The sequence below is a fragment of the Mchenga conophoros genome, linkage group LG5 (assembly GCF_057382185.1).
Source record: "Mchenga conophoros isolate Kocher_MC1m ecotype Shallow Benthic linkage group LG5, M_conophoros_male_GT1.1, whole genome shotgun sequence".
NCBI lineage: Eukaryota > Metazoa > Chordata > Actinopteri > Cichliformes > Cichlidae > Mchenga > Mchenga conophoros.
In genome coordinates, this window is record NC_140530.1 from 21,555,393 (window position 1) to 21,582,398 (window position 27,006).

A 27,006-nucleotide genomic window follows, 5' to 3' on the forward strand; every position below is an offset into this window, starting at 1 on the left:
GCAAAATATTTCATGCAACTGCTCTTCAGTTCTTTTACTTCATACATTACATAATTGTTATGATGCAGGGATAAGCAGCAGAGAAGAGAATATTGATTTTGTGACATGCTGCACTGCCATCTAGTGACAACAAAACAAAAGAACAGTTTTTTTTTTTTACTCTAAAGCAGTGAATGCAATGACTTAACATCATCATCTTAACCCTCGACATATACTACCTCTCGCAAATGGATGTTTTCCTTCTCCTTTTGATCCAGAATGACCTCCAGGTGTCCCAGTTGCGCCTCTGCTTCTGCAATGCGCCGGGCTCGTTCTTGCTCCTCCTCCTCGGTCGCCCTGCCCGGGCCCGGGGGCAGCCCTTTGCTCTGTAGCATCTCAAGCAACTTCTTAATTGACTCATCTCTGGCACCCAGGGTTTGTTTCTGGGTCTCAATCCTCAGTTCCATCTCCTCTAGGGTCTTTCTCAGCAGGAAGAGCTCCTTGGCCTGTCTGTCATGTTCAGCCTGCAGCCGCCGGAAGTTCTCCTCTGTCAGCTCAATGGTGGTGAAATGCTCAGACCCAGAGCGGTTACCACTCTCCTGCTGCAGCAGGTGGTTGAGGTCTCGCTGTGTGCGCAATTCATCCTGCAGAGCTTGGATGGTCATCTGAAGATGCTACAAACACACACACATATACAAACACACACAGAGGCTTACCAATTATTGAAACTATTTTTAGGTATAGCTCATAACCGAACATTACGTAATAACACTACACATGGGGATGAACAAACAATCCCACAGCAGGTCGATCATGGGGAACACATGACTTACCTTGGCACGCTTTTAGATTTTAGGTTTTTTGTTGAAAAAGTGTGAAGCACGGATCTAATTTAAGTCCAGACTGCATAGATTTACAGTTGTTGGAGAAAATATCTTTAAAAAGAATTCACAGCTTCCAAATATAAATTTATTAGTCTGTAAAGGGCTTTATTATACACAGAAACACCCTGGTGCTCTCACAGGTCTGACTTTCACACTGAGAAAGCAGGGACCAAGTGCATGTACAATAACATGCACATTCAACTTTATGTAAACTGGTACATATAAGTGAAGAAAGTGTGCAGATGAACAAAAAAAAAAAAACTGAACACCCTGAAATTTAATTTAATTCTAAATCTAAATGATCATAATCATCTGTATTCATCAAACATAAAGTGAAATATTCCAAGCCTTTTTTGTTTTAAATTTGATTATTATCCCCTCCTTGAATCGCTACCTTATCGTGGTGGAGGGGTTTGTTTGTCCCAGGGATCCCAGGGGCTATGTTGTCCGGGGGCTTTTGCCCCCTGGTAGGGTCTCCCATGGAAAATTGGTCCTGAGTGAGGGACCAGACAAAGAGCGATTCAGAAAACCCTTATGAGGAAAGCATCGAGGGAACAGTTTACCCTGCCCGGGGTAAGGGTTACCGGGGCCCCGCCCTGGAGCCAGGCCCGGGGAGGGTGCCTGAGGGCGAGTGTCTGGTGTCCAGGCCTTAGTCCATGGGGCCCGGTCAGGCACAGCCCAAAAAGGGGAAATGGGCCCATCCTCACGTAGGCCCACCACCTCGGGGGAATTGTGTGCCGGGCAGCAGCCAGGAGTGGAGGCCCTGGCGGACTGATCCCCGGCTACCAAGACTGGCAACTGGGACAAGGAATGTCACCTCTCTGGTGGGGAAGGAGCCTGAGTTAGTGCGTGAGGTTGAGAGGTACCAGCTAGATATAGTCAGGCTCACCTCTACGCATGGCTTGGGCTCTGGAACCAGTCTCCTGGAGAGGGGCTGGACTCTGTCTCAGTTTGGAGTTGCCCCTGGTGAGAGGCGGCGGGCTGGGGTGGGTATTCTAATATCCCCTCGGCTTGCTGCCTGTACGCTGGGATTCTTCCCAGTGGATGAGAGGGTTTGTTCCCTGCGCCTTAGGGTCGGGGAACGGGTCCTGACTGTCATCTGCGCTTATGCGCTGAGTGGCAGTTCAGAGTACCCAGCCTTCTTAGAGTCCCTGGGTGGGGTGCTGGAGGGTGCTCCACCTGGAGACTCTGTTGTCCTACTGGGAGACTTCAATGCTCACGTGGGTAACGACAGTGAGACCTGGAGGGGCGTGATCGGGAGGGATGGCCTCCCTGATCTGAACACGAGCGGTGTTTTGTTATTGGACTTCTGCACAAATCACAGTTTGGCCATACAAACACTTTGTTCAAACATAAGAGTGTCCATAAGTGCACGTGGCACCAGGACGCTCTAGGCCGCAGGTCGATGATCGATTTTGTAATTGTATCACCAGACCTGCGACCATATGTTCTGGACACTCGGGTAAAGAGAGGGGCTGAGCTGTCAACTGATCACCACCTGGTGGTGAGTTGGATCAGGTGGCGGGGGAGGACGCTGGACAGACCTGGTGCACCTAAACGCGTAGTGAGGGTGTTCTGGCAACGCCTAGCAGAGGCCCCAGTCCGTGAGATCTTCAACGCACACCTCCGGCAGAGCTTCAACAGCATTCTGAGGGAGACTGGGGACATTGAGTCCAAATGGACCATGTTCAGCGTCTCCATTCCCGAAGCTGCTGCATTGAGCTGTGGCCGCAAGGTGGTTGGTGCCTGTCGTGGTGGTAATCCCCGAACCAAATGGTGGACACCAGAGGTGAAGGGAGCCACCAGGCTGAAGAAGGAGTCCTATCGGGCTTGGCTAGCCTGTGGGACTTCGGAGGTAGCCAACAGGTATCGACAGGCCAAGCGGAATGCGGCTCGGGCAGTGGCTGATGCAAAAACTCAGGTGTGGGAGGAGTTCGGAGAGGCCATGGAAAAAGACTTTCGGACTGTCTCGAAGAGATTCTGGCAAACCGTCAGACGTCTCAGGAGGGGAAAGCGGTGCTCTACCTGCACTGTGTATAGTGCTGGTGGAGCGCTGCTGACTTCGACTGAGAAAATTGTCGGGCAGTGGAAGGAATACTTCAAGGACCTCCTTAATCCCACTGACACATATTCTGAGGAGGAAGCAGAGTCTGGCCACGAGCTGTGGGTAGTGACCGAAAGAACGAGATCGTGGATACAAGCGGAGGAAATGAGCTTCCTCCGAAGGGTGGCTGGCCTCTCCCTTAGAGATAGGGTGAGAAGTTCGGCCATCCGGGAGGGGCTCAGAGTAGAGCCGCTCCTTCTCCACATCGAAAGGAGCCAGTTGAGGTGGTTCGGGCATCTGACAAGGATGCCTCCTGGGCGCCTCCTGGGTGAGGTGTTCTGGCCATGTCGCACCGAGAGGACCCACGACACGCTGGAGAGATTATATCTCTCGGCTGGCCTTGGTGTTCCCCCGGATAAGCTGGAGGAGGTGGCTGGGGAGAGGAAGGTCTGGGCTTCTCTGCTTAGGCTGCTGCCCCGCGACCCGGCCCCGGATAAGGCAGGAGAAGATGGATGGCTGGATGGATTTGATTTTTATGGTTTAAAACTCATGAAAATCAGAAGTCCAGTAAACTATTAAAACAATTTGTAATGTAGAAATATTTAATTAATGGAATATATGTTTATATAAATACTCAGTACTTGGGAATCCTTTGCCACTAATTACTGCATCAGAGCAGTATGACACGGTTGTTCCACTGCTGAGGTGTTACTGCTCGGTTCCTTTGATGGCGGCCTTCAGCTCGACTGTATTTTTGGGTCAGGTGTTTCTCATCTTCATCTTAGATTCTCTGGGGATTCGGGTCAGGAGAGTTGGCTGGCTAATCATTTACAGTAATAACATGGTCATGGTAGCAGTTCTGGCACTGTGAGCAGGTGGTGCTTTTCTGCAGATGGAAGCATAAAGTGTTATAAAATCTCCTGGTAGATGTCAGTATTGACTTTGGACTTGATAAAAAACAGTGGACCAAAACACCAACAACATCGGCTGAAGACTTGGCACCCTGAGTCATCACAGTGTGCGGACTTCTTACTGGACTTCAAAACATCTTCGATTTTGTGCCTTTTCCACTCTTCCCCCAGACGTCAGGACCTTTGCTTCATTTGAAAAAAAAAGCATTTTGCACGTCCGTGCAACAGCCCAGTAACACTGCATCTGTCCACTCCTCGAGAAGCTCTCCCAAGTTCTTGAATCAACTTTTCTCACGATTCTCTCAAGGCTGCTGTCATCCCTGCTGTTTGTGCACTATTCCTACCACATTTTTCCCTTGAAGTCAGCTATCCACGAATAAGCTTGAGCACAGCACTCTGCAACAGCCAGGCTTTTCTTCCGTGCCCTTGTGGACGATGTCAATGATCATTATCTGGAGAACTGTCAAGTCAGCAGTTGGGTTGTGTTTGCATGTACTGAACTAGACTGAGAGATAGACATTATTTATACTGTGTGAACAGTATTTCACTCAAAATGAAATCTATATTTTTCTTTATAAAGACCTGAAATATTTCACTTTATATATGATGAATGTAGAATGTATCAAAGTTCACCTTCTTTAATTTAATCACAAAAAAATGAACTTTTCACAATGCTCAAATTTTCTTAGATGCACTAGATCTTCAGACCATATGAGGGACATTTTTAGAGGAAATCAGCGCAGATATGGTGAAACTGATGAGGATAATATGGGATACAAAACTTATCAACTATACAGATTTTTGTTTTAATCTAAGTGTCTAGGTGCATTTGAAGAGCACAATCTGTATGCATGGTTTCATAAATCTGCCTTTGCCTTTGTGCATACACACAGCTTTATGCATCTGCCACCAGGACACGAATACTAAAAGTTAAAAATATCAGAGGGGCCATACTGTTACAATGAAAACATATGCAAACTAACTGTGAAATTTCCTGGTAGAGACTGGCTGGGTGGATGAAAACTAGTTAAAATATAAAATTAATGAACAGAAGTTACAGTATTGATACCCCATAGGGACAGATCAGCCATCTGTTGAACAAAGGTGTGCATGTTTGTGAATTTGTCTGTCCGTATTACATGATATCAAAGCTATACACCATTCACATTCTTTTTATTGATTGGTTTTGGGTCTAGAGGAATACCTTTAAGGCCCGGTTTCTGTCAAAAACTGACTTCTGTTGAAATTTTCTTCCAGCAGAGACAGAGAGTGGAGCACAAATTACTTTTTGTTCAGAAAATAGCTCAGTCAGGATCTGAAGGAGTGGAAAATATGTGAAATCAAACCGACTTCACGGGGAGTCTGAGGTTTTAGGTTTTGTTGTACTAAAGGAGCACCAGACATTATTACATTAAACAGAGTAATCGCTTTGTACTCTTAAAATGAGGAAACATAAAGACCAGGGTTCATAGGACAAGAAGGGAGCCTGAAACACTGAAAATATTTAACTTCTAGGAGTTATAGGATTCATAGGAGAAAGGACTGTATGGTGCAAAGGGATTGCCAGGTGTCTGAAAATACACGCCACACTGAAGGTGACTCTATGTTGTGCACTCAGCACGTGGTGCAAACATAGGGACAAACCTTGGTTCTCCTGGCATCCAGCAGCTGCAGAGCATGGGCAGAATGAACAGAAAAACAAATGTATGGTGAAAACACAGCGTCAGAGCTTGATGCAACAGAGATGGATGAACATAAACAAGTCAGAGATTAAAATGAGAGCTGCCAGTTTATCAGTCCACAGTCAGTAGTGCAAATTCTTCTTAAAAACAGACATTTTGGCTTGTCATAGTAGGAAAAGCAATGGAAAAAATTAATCATTTTAATAGTGACAGCATTTAATTGATAAAGGATGCTTCAGAGTCCTGAGCTGTACTTCCACACTTACACATATGTGTGTTCACATTAATAGCTCTGTCTATACAGAGTGCTCAGAGGGTGTACACATAACCATCAAAAAGTTAGGGATGGAATTCTGTACACTTCTCATCTCACTGCGTGCTGAGACTTACTAGAGCTCAGCTATTTCTTTTATTTCTGCCTTTTCTCTCTACAAGAAGTCAAAAGTCTGTCCACAGAAAAATGATGACTTTATCAGAATGGCTTTTCTGGAAAGAGATGAAGAAAAGATTGGAAATGGCTTTTTAAAAAATGACTTAAGCATTCTGGTTAGCAGCAGTGATAGATGTACAATTAATAAAAGCAGTATAAATTATGTTATTAAGAATGATAATGATGAGATGAAGCATTATCGTAGAAAACTGCAGCTACAGAGAAAATACGCAAAACATTACACCAGCTTTAAAAGTACATTTTTTCCTCTTACAATCTTGCAGCAAATATATTTTTTGATCTTTGTTAGCTTATTTTACCATTTCATTAGAACTTACTGAAATAGTAATTGCAGAGGGACGTAACATAATGAACAGATTAACCACAGAGTCACTAGTTGCAGTTTTAATTTATAATAATTACAGTGTAACTACGTTATAATATATGTAGTACAGCCACCTCTTAATATAAATACAAAATTATCATAAATGTCACAAAACCTTCTCATTTGGCTCAGTATCTGAGCACAGAACTGACATGATACTGTGTAAGTATAAAACATGTACTCTTCCGGCCATCAGGGGGCGGTGTTTGTGTCAGCATTCTTGCGGGACTGCTGCCAAGCACAACTCCCTTCAGTAGTGCTGTTGGAAATATATATAAAACAGAGAATGAGGCCAAACTTTAAAACCTGAACAGTCTCTTAGTGACAAACACTTTTCAACACAAAGTTTTCTCTCTCACAGAAATATTAATTTGCTATGTACATAAAAACATGTTAGAAATATATCTAATTTTTTGAACATGTAGTGGTTAAATCTCTGCAAATACTGAAACCCAACCGTTTATTTCTCCTCACATACTTTCTTTCTTATCCTCCCTCATTTCTGCTCCTTTCTCCTAAATTACCTCCCATCTTGGAATTGAACTGCAAAAGCCAGTCCAGTGAATCCATTTACATAATTGCACTGTGGGTTAAATTGACTGCATGGCCGTTCCTCCAATAATCACAGCACAACTGTGGAAGTTTCTGTGAATCAGTAATGACTCAGCGGATGTTCCCTTTTTGGTCACCCTCTCTCTCACGAGTAGGCTTCTGTTTGGCCGCATATCCTAAAAAATTGCTTCCAGAGGTTTCACCAGAGTCGCAGAGAGATGCTAAGCTTCCCTCTTCGACTGACACCTGGTGCAGCCGGGGGTAACTGGCTGTCAGAAATCTTGTAGTGCGGAAACAGGAAATCCATTTGAGAGAGACCATAAACAAGGAGTCAGATTCAGCCATTTTAAGGAATATATCTATAAAAAGCAAAACTCTGGTTAATCTAGAGAAAAAAGACTGAGATTAAGTGGAATAAGTTTCTTAAAAAATCTGCCTGCAAAATTGCATTAACCTGAACTTTAGACCTAAATCTACTCTAGCAATCCATCCATCCATTTTCCTTACCTGTTTCTCAAACTGAGGCATATCTCAGCTACCACAGGAAAAGGCAGGATCGGTAGACAGAAACTTACTACAGTTCCATCTACCTACTCATGCAAAGAGTAACCACTGTATGTGCTTACTCTTTAGCACTGTATTATGTAAGCACTGTATTGTGCACAATACCACAAGGCAGCTTACAACTACAGTAAGTATTCAATTCAGTTGTATTTATACAATGCCAAATTACAATAAAAGTTGCCTCAAGGCACTTTATATTGTAAGGTAAAGGCCCTACAATAATACAAAGAAAACAGAAAACCCCCCAACAATCATATGGCTCCCTATGAGCAAGCGCTTTGGAAAAACTCCCTTTTAACAGGAAGAAACCTCCAGCCAGGCTCAAGGAGGGGCGGCCGTCTGCCACGAATGGCTGGGGTGAGGGGAGGAAGACAGGACAAAGACACGCTGTGGAAGAGAGCCACACATTAATAATAACTAATGAGAGGTGTATGAAGGTTTATGAAGACTTTAAAACTATATTTTGTCATTTTGACATCTAAAAGTACTGTTGTTCTGTAAGAATGTGCACGTGCTACATCTTAAAGAGTCAAACATGACATTAAACAGATTGAACCCAGAGTGTAAAATCTCCTGCCTTACAACATGTCTTTGATGCTCTTTCTTCATAGCTAAATTATCCAACAAAGGCTCAGGAATCTCTGTGAAAATATTGGCTGATTTCTAACATCCTTGACATTTTTTAAAGAGTTCTTCTCCTTAGCAGGGGCTGACAGGCGGCATTAAATAGTTGTAGCTGTTGGGAAAATTTTAAATGTGATCCACAATCAACCACCTTTTTCCTCAATGTCAGAGGAGCCAGCCAACCTCCCTTTGTGCCCTGTTTAAAAGAACTAGCATTCCTGCTCCACCTCTATCACTTGTTGGTTTAACAATAAGGCATGACCTTTTCAGACTTATACTTTGCCTCCATAAATCCTGGAAGCAGAGGAAACGTCAACAGAAACTTCTACTCTTCCCCGCCTTATTATTCTAACCAGTTGCCCACAAGGATGGGTGTTTACTAGGATAGCTAAAATGTGTCTTGCAATGAGTAATAAAAACTGTTAAAGCTACTCTACCCTCAGAATTATATTCAAAGCTGGTGGCATTTAGGCGGTTTTACCAGGTGGCAAAGGAAAAAGCTGCGATATGTGTGGCATACTGTCTGTGTATGTGTTAAAGAATGTGGGTGTTTGCATCTGACAGACAGCTTTAAAGTGCTGACTCGGAGCAGCCTACTCCTCACTACATTCCTAATCTTTGTATTGTATGTCGTGACAGCTGACAATACACAATTACACCCACACGAGGCAACTGTGCATCTGCATGCAGCTACAGGAAAGTTAGGCAGCAGAGTAAAGGCACGAATCTGTGAGTCTAGGCAGTACACACAACTGTGCAGCAAGATTTTTTCTATGCAGCACTACTAAAGATTAACCCTTGGTAGGGGAATTTCATTTTGATATCTTTCAATATGGATTTTTAAAGCTGTAGGCGTGATGTCTAAACGTATTAGATGTTCTCCTCATAGTCAATAACAGCCAACTATAATACTCCAGCATCATTAAGTTTGATAAAAACCAAAGACTGAGGAGTGATCTTCTACACTTAGGCTTTGTTTAATTAACTGAGTGTCAAAGCGTCACTGTGAAGAATGATATGAAGTTCAAACACAAGATGAAATGATTCATTTTAGCAGTTAAACTGTGCTCTGATGCAGATCTGTTCACTGTTGATGTAATATGCAAAAGAAGAGCAAATAATTTATTGATTATATATTTTTTTATGTTTCTAAACTCATTGATAGCACACTGTTTATTAGTAGTACTATTGTTATCATTTTTGCTAGTATTTATTGGATAATATAATGCAAAGTTGCCATCCACATGGTTATAAAAGTTATTTATTAGCTATAACCTAATAACAAGTCAGGGCAAACCAATATACACTGGAAACAGCCAATGTTTTGTTTTTAAACCCTCTGAGCAATAAAATACAACATATGTTAACTTTTGGCTTCTTTAACCGTTAATGTATTAAATAATTAGATTCATAACCAACGCCTGTAAAACTCGTGTATTTGAGTGCACATGGGGGCACAAGTAAAGGTTTATGTACTTAATTCTGCTCTCTTTGAGATAACATATGGGGGTGGTGATTACCCCAATCCATCATCATCAAATGAGAGAAGCCATAATGAGAGTGCTGCTATCTATTTTTTTTAATTAAAGTTTTTTGTAACTGTGTTTGCGGCCATTTACACACACAAACACACATACACACACACATATATACATATGGAGAGAGAGAGAGAGAGAGAGAGAGAGAGAGAGAGAGAGAGAGAGATATAAATATATAGCCAGGCAAATGTGATGACCCCATATTGACCCCACAGGTATGTCGCATCTTTTCTCTTTCAGCTGAAAGTAAGAAATACGTGTGTGTGTCTTGACAGCAATGGTGAGAGAGCACTGTTGTTTTTTGTGTGTTTTTGGCAACACAGTCTGCTATCTTTATGGATAACCCCACATGCATCCATGGTGGCGTGTCAGTAAATATGGGGGTGACAGGACTGACTGAACTATAGAGAAGATCTCTCAAACCTACCAACAGTTCAAGAGCGCAGGAAGCCGGTAATAACAGTTGTCTCTCAAGATGCAGTACATAGATTTTCAGCACAGGAGAAAATCATCAAAATAATTTCTGCACTCTTGAAGTGTGTAAGTGCGGACCATTTGTGCATTGACCAGTTGAATCACTGATTGATTCATCAACACTGCTTGCCTTTCATTAATTGTCAGCGCACGCCTCTGCTAATCATGATTTTCAGTCCTTGTTGTAGTTATGGAATGAGCTTACGTTTTCTTAAATGTTCACAAAGTCTATTTTTTGTAGAATGTTGCAGTTAATTAACAATATAAATGAATACTATAGATTTATGAGGCAGGCAGCAGAAACTGTGGGATTAAATGCACCAGACATCAAAAGAAGAAATGAACCTGTGACACAGTTTGTGTGTTTCTTTACTAATTCTGTGTTGGTAGTGTAACGTTGAGTTCATGGGCTTTAGTGTATCCATTAGGCTCAGACTTATGTGCTATGAATAACAGCAAGCTAATGTGATACTTCTTTATTAAATCGTCTTCAAACTGATGCAAAATAATGATGTACAATCCCATCAGTAATGATGGACTGAAGTGGATAATTTCACGGTCATTTTGCATGAAAAATCAGCTAGTCTGTCTTTTACTGAAACGTAAAGGCTGTGTTTAATCTACAGGAATGTTGCCAAATTAATGTGCTCATGATATGGTTTTTAATCAGGCATGAATTAGAAAAACAGAACCACACATGAGAAAAAAAGAACTAATGTACATTTCTTTTAAATATCAGGGTTTTTTTTTACCTCCAATAATCTATGTTACATTAGAGGAAATAAATATTTGATCCCCTGCTGAATTGGTAAGTTTGACACTTACATAGAAATTAACAGTATCTACTTTTTATGAAGGTTTTATTTTAATGGAGTGAGGCAGAATATCAGGGCAGCACAGTGGTGCAGTGGTTAGTGGCGTTCCCACACGTGAATTGCATGAGATCTCTCCAGGTACTCTGGCTTCCTCCCACAGTCCAAAGACTGTTAGTGGGGTTAGGTTAAATGGTGATTCTAAAGTGACCTTCAATGTGAATGTGAGAATAGTTGCCAGGGTTTACCCCGCCTTACATAAAAGTTATAAATTCATTTGCATGTCACTGAATGAAATAATTATTTCATCCCCTGAAACCAAGCCTTTGGAAGAATTCTTACTCCCACAGATTGGGAGCACAATCACAGATACTCCTGCTCTAAACCATCTTTGCATAAGACTAAAGAGTTGTCAAAGGATGTAAGAGACAAGATTGTGGACCTGCACAAGGCTGGAGTGGGCTACAAGACCATCAGCAAGAATTATTGTGAAAAGGGAGAAACTGCTGATATGATTATTCACAAATGGAAGAAATATAAAAGAACTGTCAATCGCCTTCTGTCTGGAGTTTCATGAAAGATCTTGAGCAGTTGGGACCACAGTAATCAAGAACACCATCCGTAACACTCCACAATGTAATAGATCAAACTCTTGCAGCACCTGCAAGGTCCCCCTGCTCAAGAAGGCACAAGTTCTGGGCTGTCTTAAGTTTGGGGCTGTTCTGGGTTTCTTTTTACCATACAGGACAACATCACTGCATTGAGGGGTCACTGGATGGGGCCATGTACTGTAAAACCTTGGATGAGAACCTCCATCCATTAGGTCATGCATGGGTCTTCCGGTATGACCTAAAACCAGGGTCGGCAACCCTGGGCACCTGTGCCAGCTGTGGCATGCGAAGGGTTAACTGATCTGGTTAACGACCATAGCTGGACTGGCCATCGGGCATACCGGTGATGGTGATTTTTTTGTTTTCATGGGCCGATGTTTTTTTGTTTTTGTTGTTGTCGTTTTTGTAACAGTATAAACAATGAAAGGTGGTGGATTGGCCAGATGCTGGCCAATGTGTAAAAATAACTCAGTTGTTTGATGGTGGCTATGGCGGAGCTTTCACAGAGGCCAGCAGGTGGATGAGGGAAAGGGGAGACAGGAGGAGGAGAGACAGGAGGAGGAGAGACCCGAGGCGGCCGCTGGTCCAAGTGTCAGGTGAACTGAACTTCAGGTAAGAAGTTATGACCTGCAGTCTATCTGGGTCAGATATAAACCAAGTTTAGGTGTAGTTTATTTTCGTTGTGCTGACTTTTTACAGTGAGTTACAATATCTTGTACTGCGTACTAGCTAGCATGACGGAGGTGCTATACAGCCAATGGCTGGGCGGGTGCTATGATGTTACTGATAGTGAACTTTATTTCATTCATAAGATTAGTTATTAGAGTTGCCAACCGTCCGGTAAAAAACTGAATCGTTTATTTAATATTAATTTCTAGTATCAGCTGATGTTTGCTGGAGCCACAGCTGTAAGCTGCTGGCCATGATATAGGTTTGGATATGTGGTGAGAGGGAAACGGAGATGTCCTTACTGAATTATCAGAGCTGAACAGGTTATGGGGAAACAGGTTTACCTTTTAGGTGACATGAATGAGTTGAAGGGAAGTTATGAACTGTTTCTGAGAGACAAATAACACCAGGATCCTTTTCTAAGTAGCTGAAAGCTGGTAACTGTGCAGGGGCGGGTCTAGCAAAGTTTTGCCAGGGGGCCAGGAAGGGCATTAACAGGGAAAAGGGGGGCACAAAGAAATACTTTTCTTTCTTATTCCATCCATCCATCTTCATCCGCTTAGGCAGCAGCCTAAGCAGAGATGCCCAGATCTCCCTCTCCCCAGCCACCTCCTCCAGCTTATCCGGGGGAACACTAAGGCGTTCCCAGGCCAGCCGAGAGATATAATCTCTCCAGCGTGTCCTGGTCTGCCCCGGGGCCTCCTGCCGGTGGGACATGCCCGGAACACCTCACCCCACCCAGGAGGCGCCCAGGAGGCATCCATATCAGATGCCCGAACCACCTCAGCTGGCTCCTTTCGATGTGGAGGAGCAGCGGCTCTACTCTGAGCCCCTCCCGGATGGCCGAACTTCTCACCCTATCTCTAAGGGAGAGGCCAGCCACCCTTCGGAGGAAGCTTATTTCCGCCGCTTGTATCCGCGATCTCGTTCTTTCGGTCACTACCCACAGCTCGTGGCCATAGGTGAGGGTAGGGACGTAGATCGACCGGTAAATTGAGAGCTTCGCTTTTACGCTCAGCTCCCTCTTCATCACGACGGACCGGTGCAGCGTCCGCATCACTGTAGCCGCAGCACCAATCCGTCTGTCAATCTCCAGCTCCCTTCTCCCATCACTCGCGAACAAGACCCTGAGATACTTGAACTCCTCCACTTGGGGCAGGAACTCATCCCCGACCCGGAGTGGGCACTCCACCCTTTTCCGGCTGAGAACCATGGCCTCAGATTTGGAGGTGCTGATCCTCATTCCCGCTGCTTTACACTCGGCTGCGAACCGTTCCAGTGTGAGCTGGAGGCCCTCACCCGATGAAGCCAACAGAACCACATCATCCGCAAAAACCGCGACCAGGACGAAAACCGCATTGTTCCTCCTGTATCCGAGGTTCGACTAACGGACGAACTCTCCTTTCCAGCACCCTGGCATAGACTTTCCCAGGGAGGCTGAGGAATGTGATCCCCCTGTAGTTGGAACACACCCTCCGGTCCCCCTTCTTAAAGATGGGGACCACCACCCCGGTGTGCCAGTCCAGGGGTACTGCACCTGATCTCCACGCAACATTGTAGAGGCGTGGCAGCCAGGACAGCCCTACAACGTCCAGAGCCTTCAGGAACTCGGGGCGGACCTCATCAACACCAGGGCCTCTGCCACCAAGGAGTTGTTTAACTGCCTCAGTGACCTCGCCTCGGAAATTGGCGGGTCATTCCCCTCAATCCCAGACTCTGCTTCCTCCTCGGAAGACGTGTCAGTGGGATTAAGGAGATCCTCGAAGTATTCCTTCCACCACCTGACAATTTTCTCAGTTGAAGTCAGCAGCGCTCCACCAGCACTATACACAGTGCAGGTAGAGCACCGCTTTCCCCTCCTGAGACGCCTGACGGTTTGCCAGAATCTCTTCGAAACAGTCCGAAAGTCTTTTTCCATGGCCTCTCCGAACTCCTCCCACACCCGAGTTTTTGTTTCAGCCACTGCCCGAGCCGCATTCCACTTGGCCTGTCGGTACCTGTCGGCTGCCTCCGGAGTCCCACAGGCTAGCCAAGCCCGATAGGACTCCTTCTTCAGCCTGGTGGCTCCCTTCACCTCTGGTGTCCACCATTTGGTTCGGGGATTACCACCATGACAGGCACCAACCACCTTGCGGCCGCAGCTCAATGCAGCAGCTTCGGGAATGGAGACGCTCAAGATGGTCCATTCGGAACCTAAGAAGGCTGGGTACTCTGAACTGCCACTCGGCACATAAGCGCAGATGACAGTATTAGATTATTCTGTTATTATATGTTACCTTATATATGTAATCAAAGTAGTTGAATTAGAATACTGCTGTAGATCACATTATACCCTTTAATATAGAGTGTGTGAGCTGTATGTAGTTTAGTTCTCATTATACTTTTGAGTTAACAGAACATATTCACATATTAGTTCATTAGATAAATGTGCATCACTCTGTATCCTTGATCTGCTGGGAATGTGTTACACTGTTTTCTTGACATGCTTAATTGTTGAATCATGAAGAGAAGGTTGTAAGCAGGAGACTCTGTGTCTAAAGACAGGGGAGATAGATAGACCACATTCCACACCCCCACCTTACAGAAAGCAGAGAAACAACTGCCGAGGTCATAACTTAGGCGCTGTAACAGAGAAAAAATTTGATGTTTTGGCTTTTACGACTAGCTGGGGGCCACTAGAGACTATAAAAAGCTGAGCAACCCGTCACCATTTTGAGACATGTGCCTGACCCTCTGGTAGCATCTCTCCCGTCCGGACGTTGTAATGCTCTGACTGTTGAATTGTATGGAAATAAATGATTGTTGATTGAGCATTTATACACCGAGTATTGTCCCTCCTTCAGCCCAAAGATTCAAAGAATTGGGAGAATTCAACAACAGTCAGGACCCGTTCCCCGACCCTAAGGCACAGGGAACCCTCTCATCCACCGGGAAAAACCCCAACGTATCGGCAGCAAGCCGAGGGGATATTAGAATACCCTCTCACCAGGGGCAACTCCAGACTGAGACAGAGTCCAGCCCCTCTCCAGGAGACTGGTTCCAGAGCCCAAGCCATGCGTAGAGGTCAGCCCGACTATATCTAGCCGGTACCTCTCAACCTCATGCACTAACTCAGGCTCCTTCCCCACCAGAGAGGTGACATTCCATGTCCCGATTGCCAGTCTTGGTAGCCGGGGATCAGTCCGCCAGGGCCTCCACTCCTGGCCGCCGCCTGGCACACAATGCACCCGACCCCTATGGCACCTCCTGCGGGTGGTGGGCCTGCAGGAGGATGGGCCCATGTCCCCTTTTCGAGCTGTGCCCGGCCGGGCCCAATGGACTAAGGCCCGGCCACCAGATGCTCGCCCTCGGGCACCCTCCCCGGGCCTGGCTCCAGGATGGGGCCCCGGTAACCCTATCCCGGGCAGGGTAAACTGTTCCCTCGATGTTTTTTTCATAAGGGTCTTCTGAATTGCTCCTTGTCTGGTCCCTCACCCAGGACCAATTTGCCATGGGAGACCCTACCAGGGGGCAAAAGTCCCCAGACAACATAGCCCCTGGGATCCCTGGGACACACAAACCCCTCCACTACGATAAGGTAGCGATTCATTCTTTCTTATTCTCATTTAAAATGTCTCGCTTTTAATAAATAATTATCTTAATCTTACAACCAAAGTTTTTATCTGATGTAAAATGTATAGAAATCATACATATACCAACAAGACTGTACATCACTGTCACAACAGTGTTTGTTTTCATTCAAAGGCTTTATGGCTTTTCCTATAATACCTGGTGGGCCGGTCTCTAGTCATAATGCCCGGGCTGATTTTTTTGTCCCAGTCCAGCCCTGGGCACGACACGCAGTGAATTAATTTGAGAAGGTGCATTAAAAAATAAATGGCTGGGCCAGCGGTGCACATTGCAAATTAGCTTGCATAGACACATTAGTTGTGCCACTTCTTAATGATGGTATCTTAGCTAACAACCCCCAACTACCAGATACAACCAATAAGCTAAAAATTACTTGGCCTACCGGTAAAAGGGACGTTACTAGCTGGCAGTTCTTTCAAGCGATGTTGAAATTTCAACATTCCGACACTTCAAATGCTTCAGGAGCTGTTCGCTCAGCGCAGCATCAACACCGCGGAAATACACGGATACATCGGTAGACTCGTGACAGAACTCACACTCTGTGGGGGTCAAAGTTTGCAGAAATACGAATGCAACTGGTATCCATAGCTGTGCGTGTTCATGGAGCTTGCATTTTCACCTGCTGGACATCACTACCTGACAAGTTTAACTGTCTTCAGAACATTGCGGAGGCCTTATTGACAGTATTTGGCTCTATATATCTGTGTGAGCAGATTTTCTCTCACACGAAGAGAGTCCTCAGGTAGCCATCTGAATGCTGGAGTGAGAGACCAGAGGTCACATTAATACGTGTATCTCTGTATTAACAAACATGCCAATTGGCCCAGTTTATTTTTCTTATCATTGTTGTGAGGAGACCATAAATAGCATTTGCATTTTCTGTTGTACAGTTCATTTGCTGTTATGGAGTTCTTGTTATGGCTAAAAAAGTGTCTTTTTTTTGTTACAAAATAGCTGATAACTATTTGCTGATAGCTGCCAACATCTGCGAACAAATATAATTCTATAAAGTTGTTCTATATAGTGTGTAACTGTTAGTATAGAGCGTTATTAAATTTATTGCTAATGCAATCATATGGCACATTGACTTCTGAGGAAATTTTAGATGGCACTCATCATTAGAAAGGTTGCTGACCCCTGACCTAAAACATATGACCAAGGCAATAAAGAAATGGCTAAAGAAGAAACACATTAAGGTCATGGAGTGGCCTAGCTAGTCTCCAGACTTTGAAGTTTTGAGTTGCCAAGCAGCTGCCAAGAAACCTCAAGGTTTCAGTGAGTGTCTGTAAAGAAGAGTGGGCCAAAAATCCCACCAGAGATGTGTGAAGACCTGCTGAGCAACTACAAGAAACATGTTATGGCTGTCTTACAACTGTGGTTGCCAACAAGGATTTAACTTTAATGTATTTTTTTTTTCTGAATTTCTGGTTGATATTCTGTCTCTCTCCATTAAAATTAAACTACCATAAAAATCAGAGAAGATTAGAGTTCATTTCTTTGCAAGTGAGCAAACTCAGCAGGGGATCAGATCATTCTTCCCCCCACTGTATTTTGACATGCTTCAGTGTAATGTATTGAAATAACAAGATTCAAATATGTTCCTAGAGAAATGCAAAACTGCAGTGTCATTAATTGTGTGATTACCTTTTATTTTCTGGCTTACATTTGTGCATATTTTTTATTACTTTACTTGTTATGATTTTTCTGCACTCAAATCTCTGCTCTGAATCTAAACTGATGTGATTCTGTAGAAAAAGGAGACTGTAACATTTCACTCTCATCCAAATCCTAGCAGCCTTGCCCTATGTAAACTGCATTTTAATCTCATCTTGTCAAAATAAAATAGGGAGACGGCCTCCTCATTTCAACACCTTCCTGTCGTGTGGATGAGGCAGCAGCCATCTTATGTGCTCTGATGGAGAGTGGCCGGCACGGGAAGAATCCATGGGCACTTTAAGAAAAGTGACTATTCACATGACGCTGACTGTGACATGACTCAACGTGTCATCAGTACTTTTGCTCATCATGTGTGTATGACAGCTGCAAGCTTGTTTGCTACTTAATGAAATGGGATAAATCAACAAACTGCACTAATGTACTCTGTAGTGGGTTCACCTGAGCCATGAATCATACATACAAACAATTAACTATCCCCTCCCACACAAACACACCCTGGCAATTAAACTTCTGTGCACACATTTACAAGCCAGCACAACTACCAAAGGAAGTAACCGCTAATTAAGAATGCAAACACACTACACACACAGATATGAGGAATACAAGCATGAATGCTTTTTCATGAGGTATTTAAAATACACTCCAACACTCTGGTGAGATTCACAAGTTCACACTTGTGCTAACACCATGTAAAGATTGGCATCTTCCAGCATAAAATAAGCAAACATTGCACCCATGCACAGACACAGAGCAGAGGGACTGGGAAGCTCAGCCTCCATTTTTGTGAAAAGCATTGATGCAGGCTGACTGGGTGGCTGAGCAGGAGTGGTCATGACTCAGTCCGATATGGTATGCTCTAGCTCACATATTTGCCTCCAGCAGCTCTTCTCCAGCTTGAGCGCAGCAAAACATTTGGTGAAATGGAGTCAAAAAAGAACAGTTTTATAACGGCCTCAGCCACACTACATTAAAAATGCACAAAACGGTCCCGGGCTAATCAGTAATCATTACCTCCAGTCATGACCATTGAACGTTTTGATAAAAACTCTGCAGGCTACGCTTGGTATTTCACTCACAATGAAATCTTCGCTTTACAAAACAGACAAAAGGCAAAATCTAATGCCAGAGAGCATGTCTTTAAAAAGTTTGTCTAAAAAAAGAAGCACATCCTCCCTTATTCTAGATTTCGCACGATAAATAATGCATGGCATTTGCTCAAGCTAATAGAGGCCCAAGGCACCTGATGCAACTGTAAAGAGTTCTGCAAGACAGACGTAATGATTGGCCTGAAATTACTCCATTATTAATGAAGCAATTTGCTCCTCACTCAGCCTCTGAACAAGCCTAGTGGGTGTGACCAAAGCATTCCACTGCAAGTATGCACTTATGTAAGGACACCTTGCAGCCCAGAAATCAACTTAGAACAGACCAATTATAGTAACAAGGCACATCTGCCTTTTATTAGCTGACATACTTCATTAATGAGCCCTACCAGGAGGAACATAAATATCACTCAGTGCAGGGGATGACTATGGACTGGACAAGGCTAAATATATTTGTGGCAAGTGGAAACCTATTAAAGCCAACACTGTATATAGCCTTCATGTTCTACAGGACCAATCAGCCACTGCAATGTCTGAAGCCAGGCTAAAAATGCATACAGGACTCAGTACCTAATCACACTGAATGTAAAGAACTGCTTTGGTCCTGTCACTGACACTGCTATTAAACAGGCACATTTGCATACAAAACTTGTTTCGATGTTAAATCTTTGACTTCATCCCGATGCGTGACACAGACTCTCATCAGTAATAACCAGACAGTCTGCCTACTATTCAAATACAAAGGCTGTGCATAATCTACACAACTGTTGCCAAATTAATGTGTTGCAAATGATGATATCATTTTTATTCAGGCGTGGATTCAAAAAACAAATCAAGGAAATCGAATAACACCACACAAATGCTCATTCACGCCCAAAACAAGTGCCCCCTTGTTTTTTTAGGAATCATAAAGAAAGACAAGAATCAAAGTACACCTGCCCCACACCCTTTATGAGGGTTGCTAGCAGGTTTAGGCATCCAGCCTGTGACGCATCTTTCAGTTTAGCCTCATGACACTGCTGTAACCACAAGAATAAAAAGTGCAGGCCCTTTTAACTCCAGTCAAATCAGGTGCGTCCACACCGATTTGTTTTTTAAAGGGCTGTTCTTATACATAAATCCAAACCAATGTGCCGACAGACAGTCATGTGACAGTCCTGCTAACACTATCCTTCTATGACCTTGAAGGGTGGAGAGACACCGTCTGCTGCTTTGAGTAATGAATGCCCCACTGGCTGTTTGTTATTTTAAATCACATCTCAAACTGGCACAAAGACGCCAGCCGGCTGGTCATATTTAACCTTTACATCACTGAGGTATTCTTCAATTTGCTGCATCATGCCACAGCCTGCCACAAAAAGAAAAAACATACTGTACGGTTCAGTCTGGCCAGACAAGCAGTACGCTGACCTACTCCACAATCTAGTGCACTGTATCATCAGCAATGACATATCCAACTGAACCGAGGGCTTTATATTCAAATGTTCTCTCCAGACTATGAGTCAGCTAACTGTTTCCAATTTCTGCCACCAAGGTTTGACATAAAAATGATTAAAATCAGGGTGAGCATTTTCTCAACATGAACGCGAGCTCAGCTGAGGTTTTTTTTATCCACCTTGTTTTCTGTAGATATTTGTGTGCTGCACACACAGGTCAGTGGAAAAGAAGAAGAAAGCTGCAGGTTAGCCTTTTACTTCATTAACTCCAAAAGTGGGTTGAAAGCTCTCTTAAAGTGAATGCAGTGAAGGCCAGATGAACAGAGGTAAACAGCGAGAGATGATCAAAGCCAGTGCGAGTAAAGGACAGACAGTGGAAAATGAGAATGACAGTTAGAGAGTAAGACAGATAGAGAGTGTTTAAGAGTCCTTGACAATTGTGTCTGGGCCTTGTGCCTACTCTTGTCAGGCAGTGATTTAACTGGGCCATGACTACACCCCCACACTGAGGCAAGCAGAAAACCTTTTGACATCTCCCCCCTCTAGGGCCAATCTGCTGAACCTTTAAAAAAATACACTAAAATTAAGCAGTGCTGCTTCTATACTGTGTGCAGGAAGTTCAGTTTACCTGTTGGCAGCGTCACTGCACTTTTAACTTAATATGCTCAGATTTCGAGTATATTGTAAAAAACTTGATTAGTGTTTTGTATTTCCTGTGGCTGAGGTGACATTGATTCTGCAGAGGAGTACTAGGAGAGGAGAGTGTCGGCATGTTAAATATTTATGCACACAAATAACTCTTTCCAGAAAGGTTCCCACAAGTATTGAAAAACATGACTGCAATAATTCTCTGAAATCTTGGACTGAGGATGACTGTGGTCTATTGCAGAAGGAGAGCGTGGTGAAAGCACAGTCACAGCTCAAGAAGGACAGTACGTGAAAAAAAACAGAAAGGCAAGAGACAAAAGCAGCAACTGAAATTCACTGCAGTAATGAGTGGATTATGACAGCTACGAGGGCTTGTCTCACCTGGTTCTCCTCATGAGTGACTCTCATTTGCTCTTTGAGGATTGACGTACGAGCCGCCTCTTCTTTCCTCATTATCCTCTCCTTCTTCAGTTCAGGACTCCAGAAACTCTTGATGCTGTTGGTGGAAGATCCCAACTTACTGTCCTTCAGGTCAAGCTCCCGTCGCAGCATCTCATTCTCCCTCTGCATCTCCCTGAGCTGGGCCTGCATCTCCAGCAGCTCCCCACCACTGCCCCGCACTGCCTGCCTCAGCAGAGCAGAGGGCACCCCCTGGTGGTGGTGGGGGTGCAGCATGGAGAGGGAGCCCAGGTCACTGTAAGACAGAAGGTCAGCATGAGGCAGCCCCACAGAAGCAATATTGGGACTGCTGCCCATGGCTGTGACACGGCCCCCATACATGGCCCGACTGGTGGCGCGACCCAGAGTCATAGTGCCTTTTGGGTAGGTGGCAGTGGAGCCCACGCCCTCGTGGTCACTCAGGTACATGGGCCCCGAAGTAGCATAGGCAGCGTTGAGGGACTGGATGTTCTCCATGGAGAGCGTCTTGCCCCCCGCACCGCCCCCGCTCCCACTGTGTGCCCTTCGATGGCCCAGTCTGGGGGACCTTGGTAGGCGCGGGGACCGTACGGGGCTGCTCTCTACATGGCCTACAGCTCTGGCACTGCCGTACATGTCCTGTGATTCGGCGGTGTAGCCACCAGAGGGGTCCTTAACAGGGGCGAGTTATAATGAGACTGCTCTGACTCTTAGAACTGCACATGGGTGACTTATTTCATGTCTGAAAAGGTGGAGTAGATCAAAGTCAGATCTGAGGAAACAGGAGAGAAGCTTCTGTTAGATAAATAACCACTATTTGTACGTGTCACATGAAAGGCACAGCGAGACAAAGCATTTACTATTACAAAAAAAACCCCAAAAAAACACTGCATTCAGAAAAGAATACCAAAACAGACCTGGCCTGCAAAATACTACTATGGATTGAAAAATAACTAGTTTTATCATTTATTAGTTTTATTAGCAGCAAATTGACACAATTTATGTGACTTACAGTAATCTCCCAGCATCCCACTGGATTCATACACTGTCCAGCAGTGATGTACAGTAAATCCCATTAATGATCCCAAATAAACAACGGACTAATTCACAGGAATAATATATCACATGCCCATTCACTGATGCTTGCTTATTGTGCAGTAGAGTGAACAATGATATCCATGGAAAATTTACTGAGATACTAAAGAAAAATCTTTTAAAACATCTAGTCATTTTTTAAGGTTTTTCACATTCTAATGATATTGCTTTAATTAAAACTAATAGGGGCTATTAGTTGTATTGTTTTATTATATTAAGATATAATGATAAAGTACAGACCCAATTAGCAGTGTTGATTCCTAATTAGCTCCTCGTGCGAGGAGAAAAATGTGTTGTTCGGAAAGTGGTTTTAATGAGCAGTTAGCCCATAACATGTCCCACATACACAGAAGCATGACCGAGCATGCTTGTAACAGTATGAAGAGCATCACAGCACATGAACACAGAGTATCACAGTGCATCCAACAGTGCAGTCAATGCACTATCTAAAGAAATAAATGTGATTTATGTGTGTACAAAAAGACAGCTAACAGATTCCATGGCAAACAGAACAGAGTAAAGCCCTGCAGTATTTTATTGTCTCATAAACGGATAATTTAATTCACACAGTAATATTCACAATAAGACTGTAAAGAGTTTGGGATTGAACGTGTCTTTGGGATCAGCACAATGCTGCAGCCGTTATCTCTTAACGGCATGTTGTTATGTGCAAACAGTAAAGTGTGGATGGTTGTCTGATTCTTTGCGTTTTCCTGTGTTAGACTGGTGAACTGTCCATCCAGTGTGTACGCCGCCTCTTTGCCCAGTGTCATCTGGCATAGACTCCAGACTGCAATGAAGAAAATAAATTGATATTTTTGACTGGGTTTCATTTTTTGAACATGTGAAGGGATTAGTATTAACTATAACAGTAATGCCATAGTATGGGGCCTAGTTTGTTTTTTGTTTTGTTTTTTCAGAAATTAAAAGACTGCAAAGCAAAGCAGACATTACTGGCTAAATGGGAGAAAATGATGTGGGAGAGTTAATTTTTAATGGGTGTAATAATGGATGTGTCAGTTTGTGCCATCTTTAGTTTAAATATATCACAAGATGTATTACGCTTATAATTTATTTAAACCTGATGTCCTTATTACACCGTAGCTGATATTTGGGGTCAAATACCTTATATAACCCTGTATAACCCTGTATAAGACAAAGGTTAACTGAGCTTATAGGCATTCAGTGTAAGTTAAAAAGAACCAGACTCTTTCATCAAAGTGTCTCCTTTGGTGACACTTGTTACGCAGATCCAGTTGCCATGGTGACTATGCCAGGGCTAACAAAGATAAAGCACCTCAGTCGTCTGACGTAATGTTTCAAAAAGGTCTGATTAAAAAAATTTTTTTTTAAATGTTTAATTGTATATGCAGCACAAAATTTACTTAAGGGTATATTCTGCAAATAATTCCTTTTTTATTATCATGTACATTCTTGTATTTTACTTTGAAGGGCAGTTAAAATGACAATTAATGGCACGGTAGAGCATATCGACAGGTTGGGCAGTGTGTGAAATTCAATGCGATTTTTGATGATGGGGACCCTCAGCTGCTTTCACCGAAGCTTCATCTGTAAATCAGCGCCTGCCCAGCAGCGATCACTGCAGCCAGGCTGAGGAAGTGGAACGAGACAGTGTCTTCTCTGCTAGCTGTATTAAGTAACAGGTGTCTGGAAACAGAACGGGGCTGGACAGATATATGCATATATTTAAAAAGGGCAAAAGAATATCAAATGGAATCTGTCTAAAGGCTCGGACAGAGCATGCCTTCAGATATTTCATCTATATCCTTTAGCTGCAAAAAAACCCTCTTTTTTAACTTTACATGCTCAAAGGGACACGAGCAAATTAAATGCAAATTTCAAATATGCTGACATGTGCAACAACAAAGCCTGCTGCTGTTATCTTCAGCGGTCAGCTTGCTACAGCAGCTCTGTGAAGTCTAGTTGGTAAATTTATGGGGAAAAACCCCCAACATATCCAGCAAAAGACTGCAGAGAAGCATCTTTTAACAAATTAGCACTGTCCTGCTAATGAGCCTCATAATCATTATTTTTTTGCTGATAGATGACACTGCTCAGAGTTGAGGCATTAATGTGTCAGAAAATATCCAGTGAATCAGAGTTTGTTAGGATATATAAATGTGAGTCTCTACAGAATTAGGATTATTGTTTTAGTTTGACTTGTGTCAAAAATGATGAGCCAACGATTCAGGCAGTGACTCCAGCATGTTTCTCACTCTGTAAGTTGACCTAAAATATGTCTTCTTGTCCAATGCTGAAGCTTTTTAGGCTATCCAACTTCCATTCCGAGTTAGGCATATAAACTCTGAAATTACAGGAAAACCACACATGCAGAACAATGCTGGGAAATGTTTTAAAAAAAACAACAACAACATACAAACACAGGTTTTGAAAGCACAATAGACTGCCACCGCTTAAGTGAACACACCAAAAGTGTGTCTTTCTCTGTCCTAACAGAAATCAGCTGCTAGTGATAAGGCTTTTACATTGCACAGTATTCCCTGTCCACCATATGGCACATTCCAAGCACATCATTGTGCCACAGTCATGTGTTTCTCTACTTGCACTTGCAGTGGTGGAATAGTTGGATGGAAATCTGTAAATTGTGGTTTGGTCATAGGACTTGCAGTGTAAGATTGCAGATAGTGAAAAAATTTACACTAAATCATCCATTTAGTCCATTTAGTCATTGTTGTTTGTTTCATTGTAGAAGCTGGACTCAAGTGACAAATATCTGTGACAAATACCATAACGTGCTATGTTCTACCTTATATACTGTGTTATAAAAGACTGTGGGGGCTCGTTTATTGTTGTTATAACCCTTTTCTAAAGGAAAATTGAATCACCTGCATCCGAAGCACACTGCTGAGAAAGCCAGAATGACAAAACTGTCAAAAAATGGAAAAAGGAGAGTATCTATTTTTGCAGAAACAGTGATAATATAGAAGAACCCCAAGAGATGCCAGCTGATGACAAGCCCAACTGCAATCATCTACCTTATATGGATAACAAAAGGTTCCATGACAAATCAGAAGGGAAATCAGAGCTTACTTCCATTATGACACCAAACTTGTTTACAGACTTTATTATCCAGGCTTTCTGCTGTGAGCTTATTATTGCGATCGTAAATATCAAACACGCGTGGTTTTGGAGGGTTTGAAACATAGATTATGCCGCTGAGGTGACAAACCTAAGAGCAAATTACAGTATAACACGATCAGAGAGAAATGGTGCGGAAACAGCAGAGAGGGTACAGATGTCCCGAAACAAAGATTTCACCACAGGGGATGCTTTGGCTACCTCTGGGGTCAGGGGGAGTGTTTCCTATCAGGCAATCGTGACATTTTATGAAAGGCTGCACGGGGGTATTTTGTTCTTACCCTGATAAAACTGATGAAACGACCAGCCTACTAAACTATATGGAGCGGCTGTGGTAATGTGAGGTCAGAGCGCATGCCAATGGCGGACAAAGAAGGACATTTTCTATAAATAGACTGTCATATGGGCCGATAATAGTTAGTAATTCATGTGAAGGCGGCCAAGCACGCCAACCGGTTCCTTACGAGAGCAAGTGCAACACATGCAGCCTCCTCATCATGTATTCTACTACAGAGCCTTGACGCCCCCGAATGCCTCCCACGGACTTCAACGCTTGGATGATTAGATGAGAAAATGTAGATGTCCACTTATCCACCAAATTCCAGTATTTAAGGATGGTCCAGCTTATGCTTCAGGCTCCTAATGGAAGATGTCACAGGCGGGGGGAGGGAAATGTCAAACACCCCGATATCACGGTAACCTTCATTAAGTCATAAACGACTATTTGGAGCTGAGGTGTTTCTCCTTATGTCGCCTTATTGACACTGGGTGATAGGGGCTACATTTAATGCAGCACAGTAATACAGGAAGGCACGACCGAGCAATTGACAGCTCACTGGGCCTACATTTTCGATAGCTCCAGCGTGGTGTGCATCTGAATACACCAATGAAATATTAGTCTAACCCGCCGTGGAGAAAGCGATTGAAACCTTTATTTTGAAAGACTTCGCTGCTCTATCGCGTCAACGCGGCTTAAAAATGCAAATTCTTACGTATCAAGTGAGCTATGCAATCAGCCACCACGGAATTAGGAGGATTTCTTTCTTCTTCTTTTTTTTAAACGCACACAGCCTGTGCCTTTTCCCCCGGCAAGTCGTTCATGAAACCCTCAAGAAGGCAGGGAAAAAAAACCTTCGCGCATGTCAGGCGTTCATTCTTCTGTAATGAAAATCACAGATCTGATGTGAGGTAAAATAAACGCACGGGCTTTACCTTTATCGATGTTAATTCCTCTTCTTCGCCGCTCTAGACGGCATCTTGTCGCCTCCATTCACCCGAGCAGCCTCTCTCAGCATCCTGCGCTGTCATTGGGCAGCGGGCACGCTCTCTCTCCTCCTCTACACGCCAGGGAGCAGCATCACCACTACTGCAAGTGGCAGCTGGCGGGAGGGGATGGGCGAGAGGGATGCGGAGAGCGGCCTGCGCTGAATCTCACATCTTGGTGCTGAATGGGAATCACTGACCATTCCCACCCACATTAGTAGAAGATATTTGGATCTTGTTTTATTTTATTTTCTTTGCACGTCTCTCTGTGCCAATAATAGCGCATCAAACCTGCGTGCACAGGGCCCTGGAAGCACTTTGATGCTTCCAGGTGCCCAAGTGTCCTTGTGTAAGATATCGAACCCCAGATTGCTCTCCGATGCGTTCATCAGAGTATGAATGTGTGTGTCTGTTAGATAGACAGCACTTAAGTGTAGAAAAATCGTGCTTGTATGAGT

At 43.7% G+C, this 27,006-nt stretch overlaps 1 protein-coding gene across 7 annotated transcripts in view; it reads right to left on the minus strand.

Annotated features, from left to right (window-relative positions):
* The window catches only part of erc2 (ELKS/RAB6-interacting/CAST family member 2), a 45,867-nt gene extending 19,231 nt beyond the window's left edge, over positions 1 to 26,636 (minus strand). For 2 of the 7 annotated variants that reach the window (XM_085274173.1, XM_085274171.1), the window contains exons 1-4: positions 26,498 to 26,634; positions 21,035 to 21,842; positions 5,463 to 5,486; positions 219 to 653 (exon numbers count right to left, since the gene is read on the minus strand). In XM_085274173.1, the coding sequence (XP_085130299.1) occupies positions 219 to 653; positions 5,463 to 5,486; positions 21,035 to 21,706 (1,131 nt within the window). In that variant the 5' untranslated portion in view covers positions 21,707 to 21,842; positions 26,498 to 26,634. Of the gene's footprint in view, positions 1 to 218; positions 654 to 5,462; positions 5,487 to 21,034; positions 21,843 to 26,497 lie in introns of all 7 variants that reach the window. The other 5 variants (XM_085274169.1, XM_085274170.1, XM_085274175.1 and 2 more) reach the window with 5 other exon arrangements.
* Positions 26,637 to 27,006: the final 370 nt, after the last annotated feature.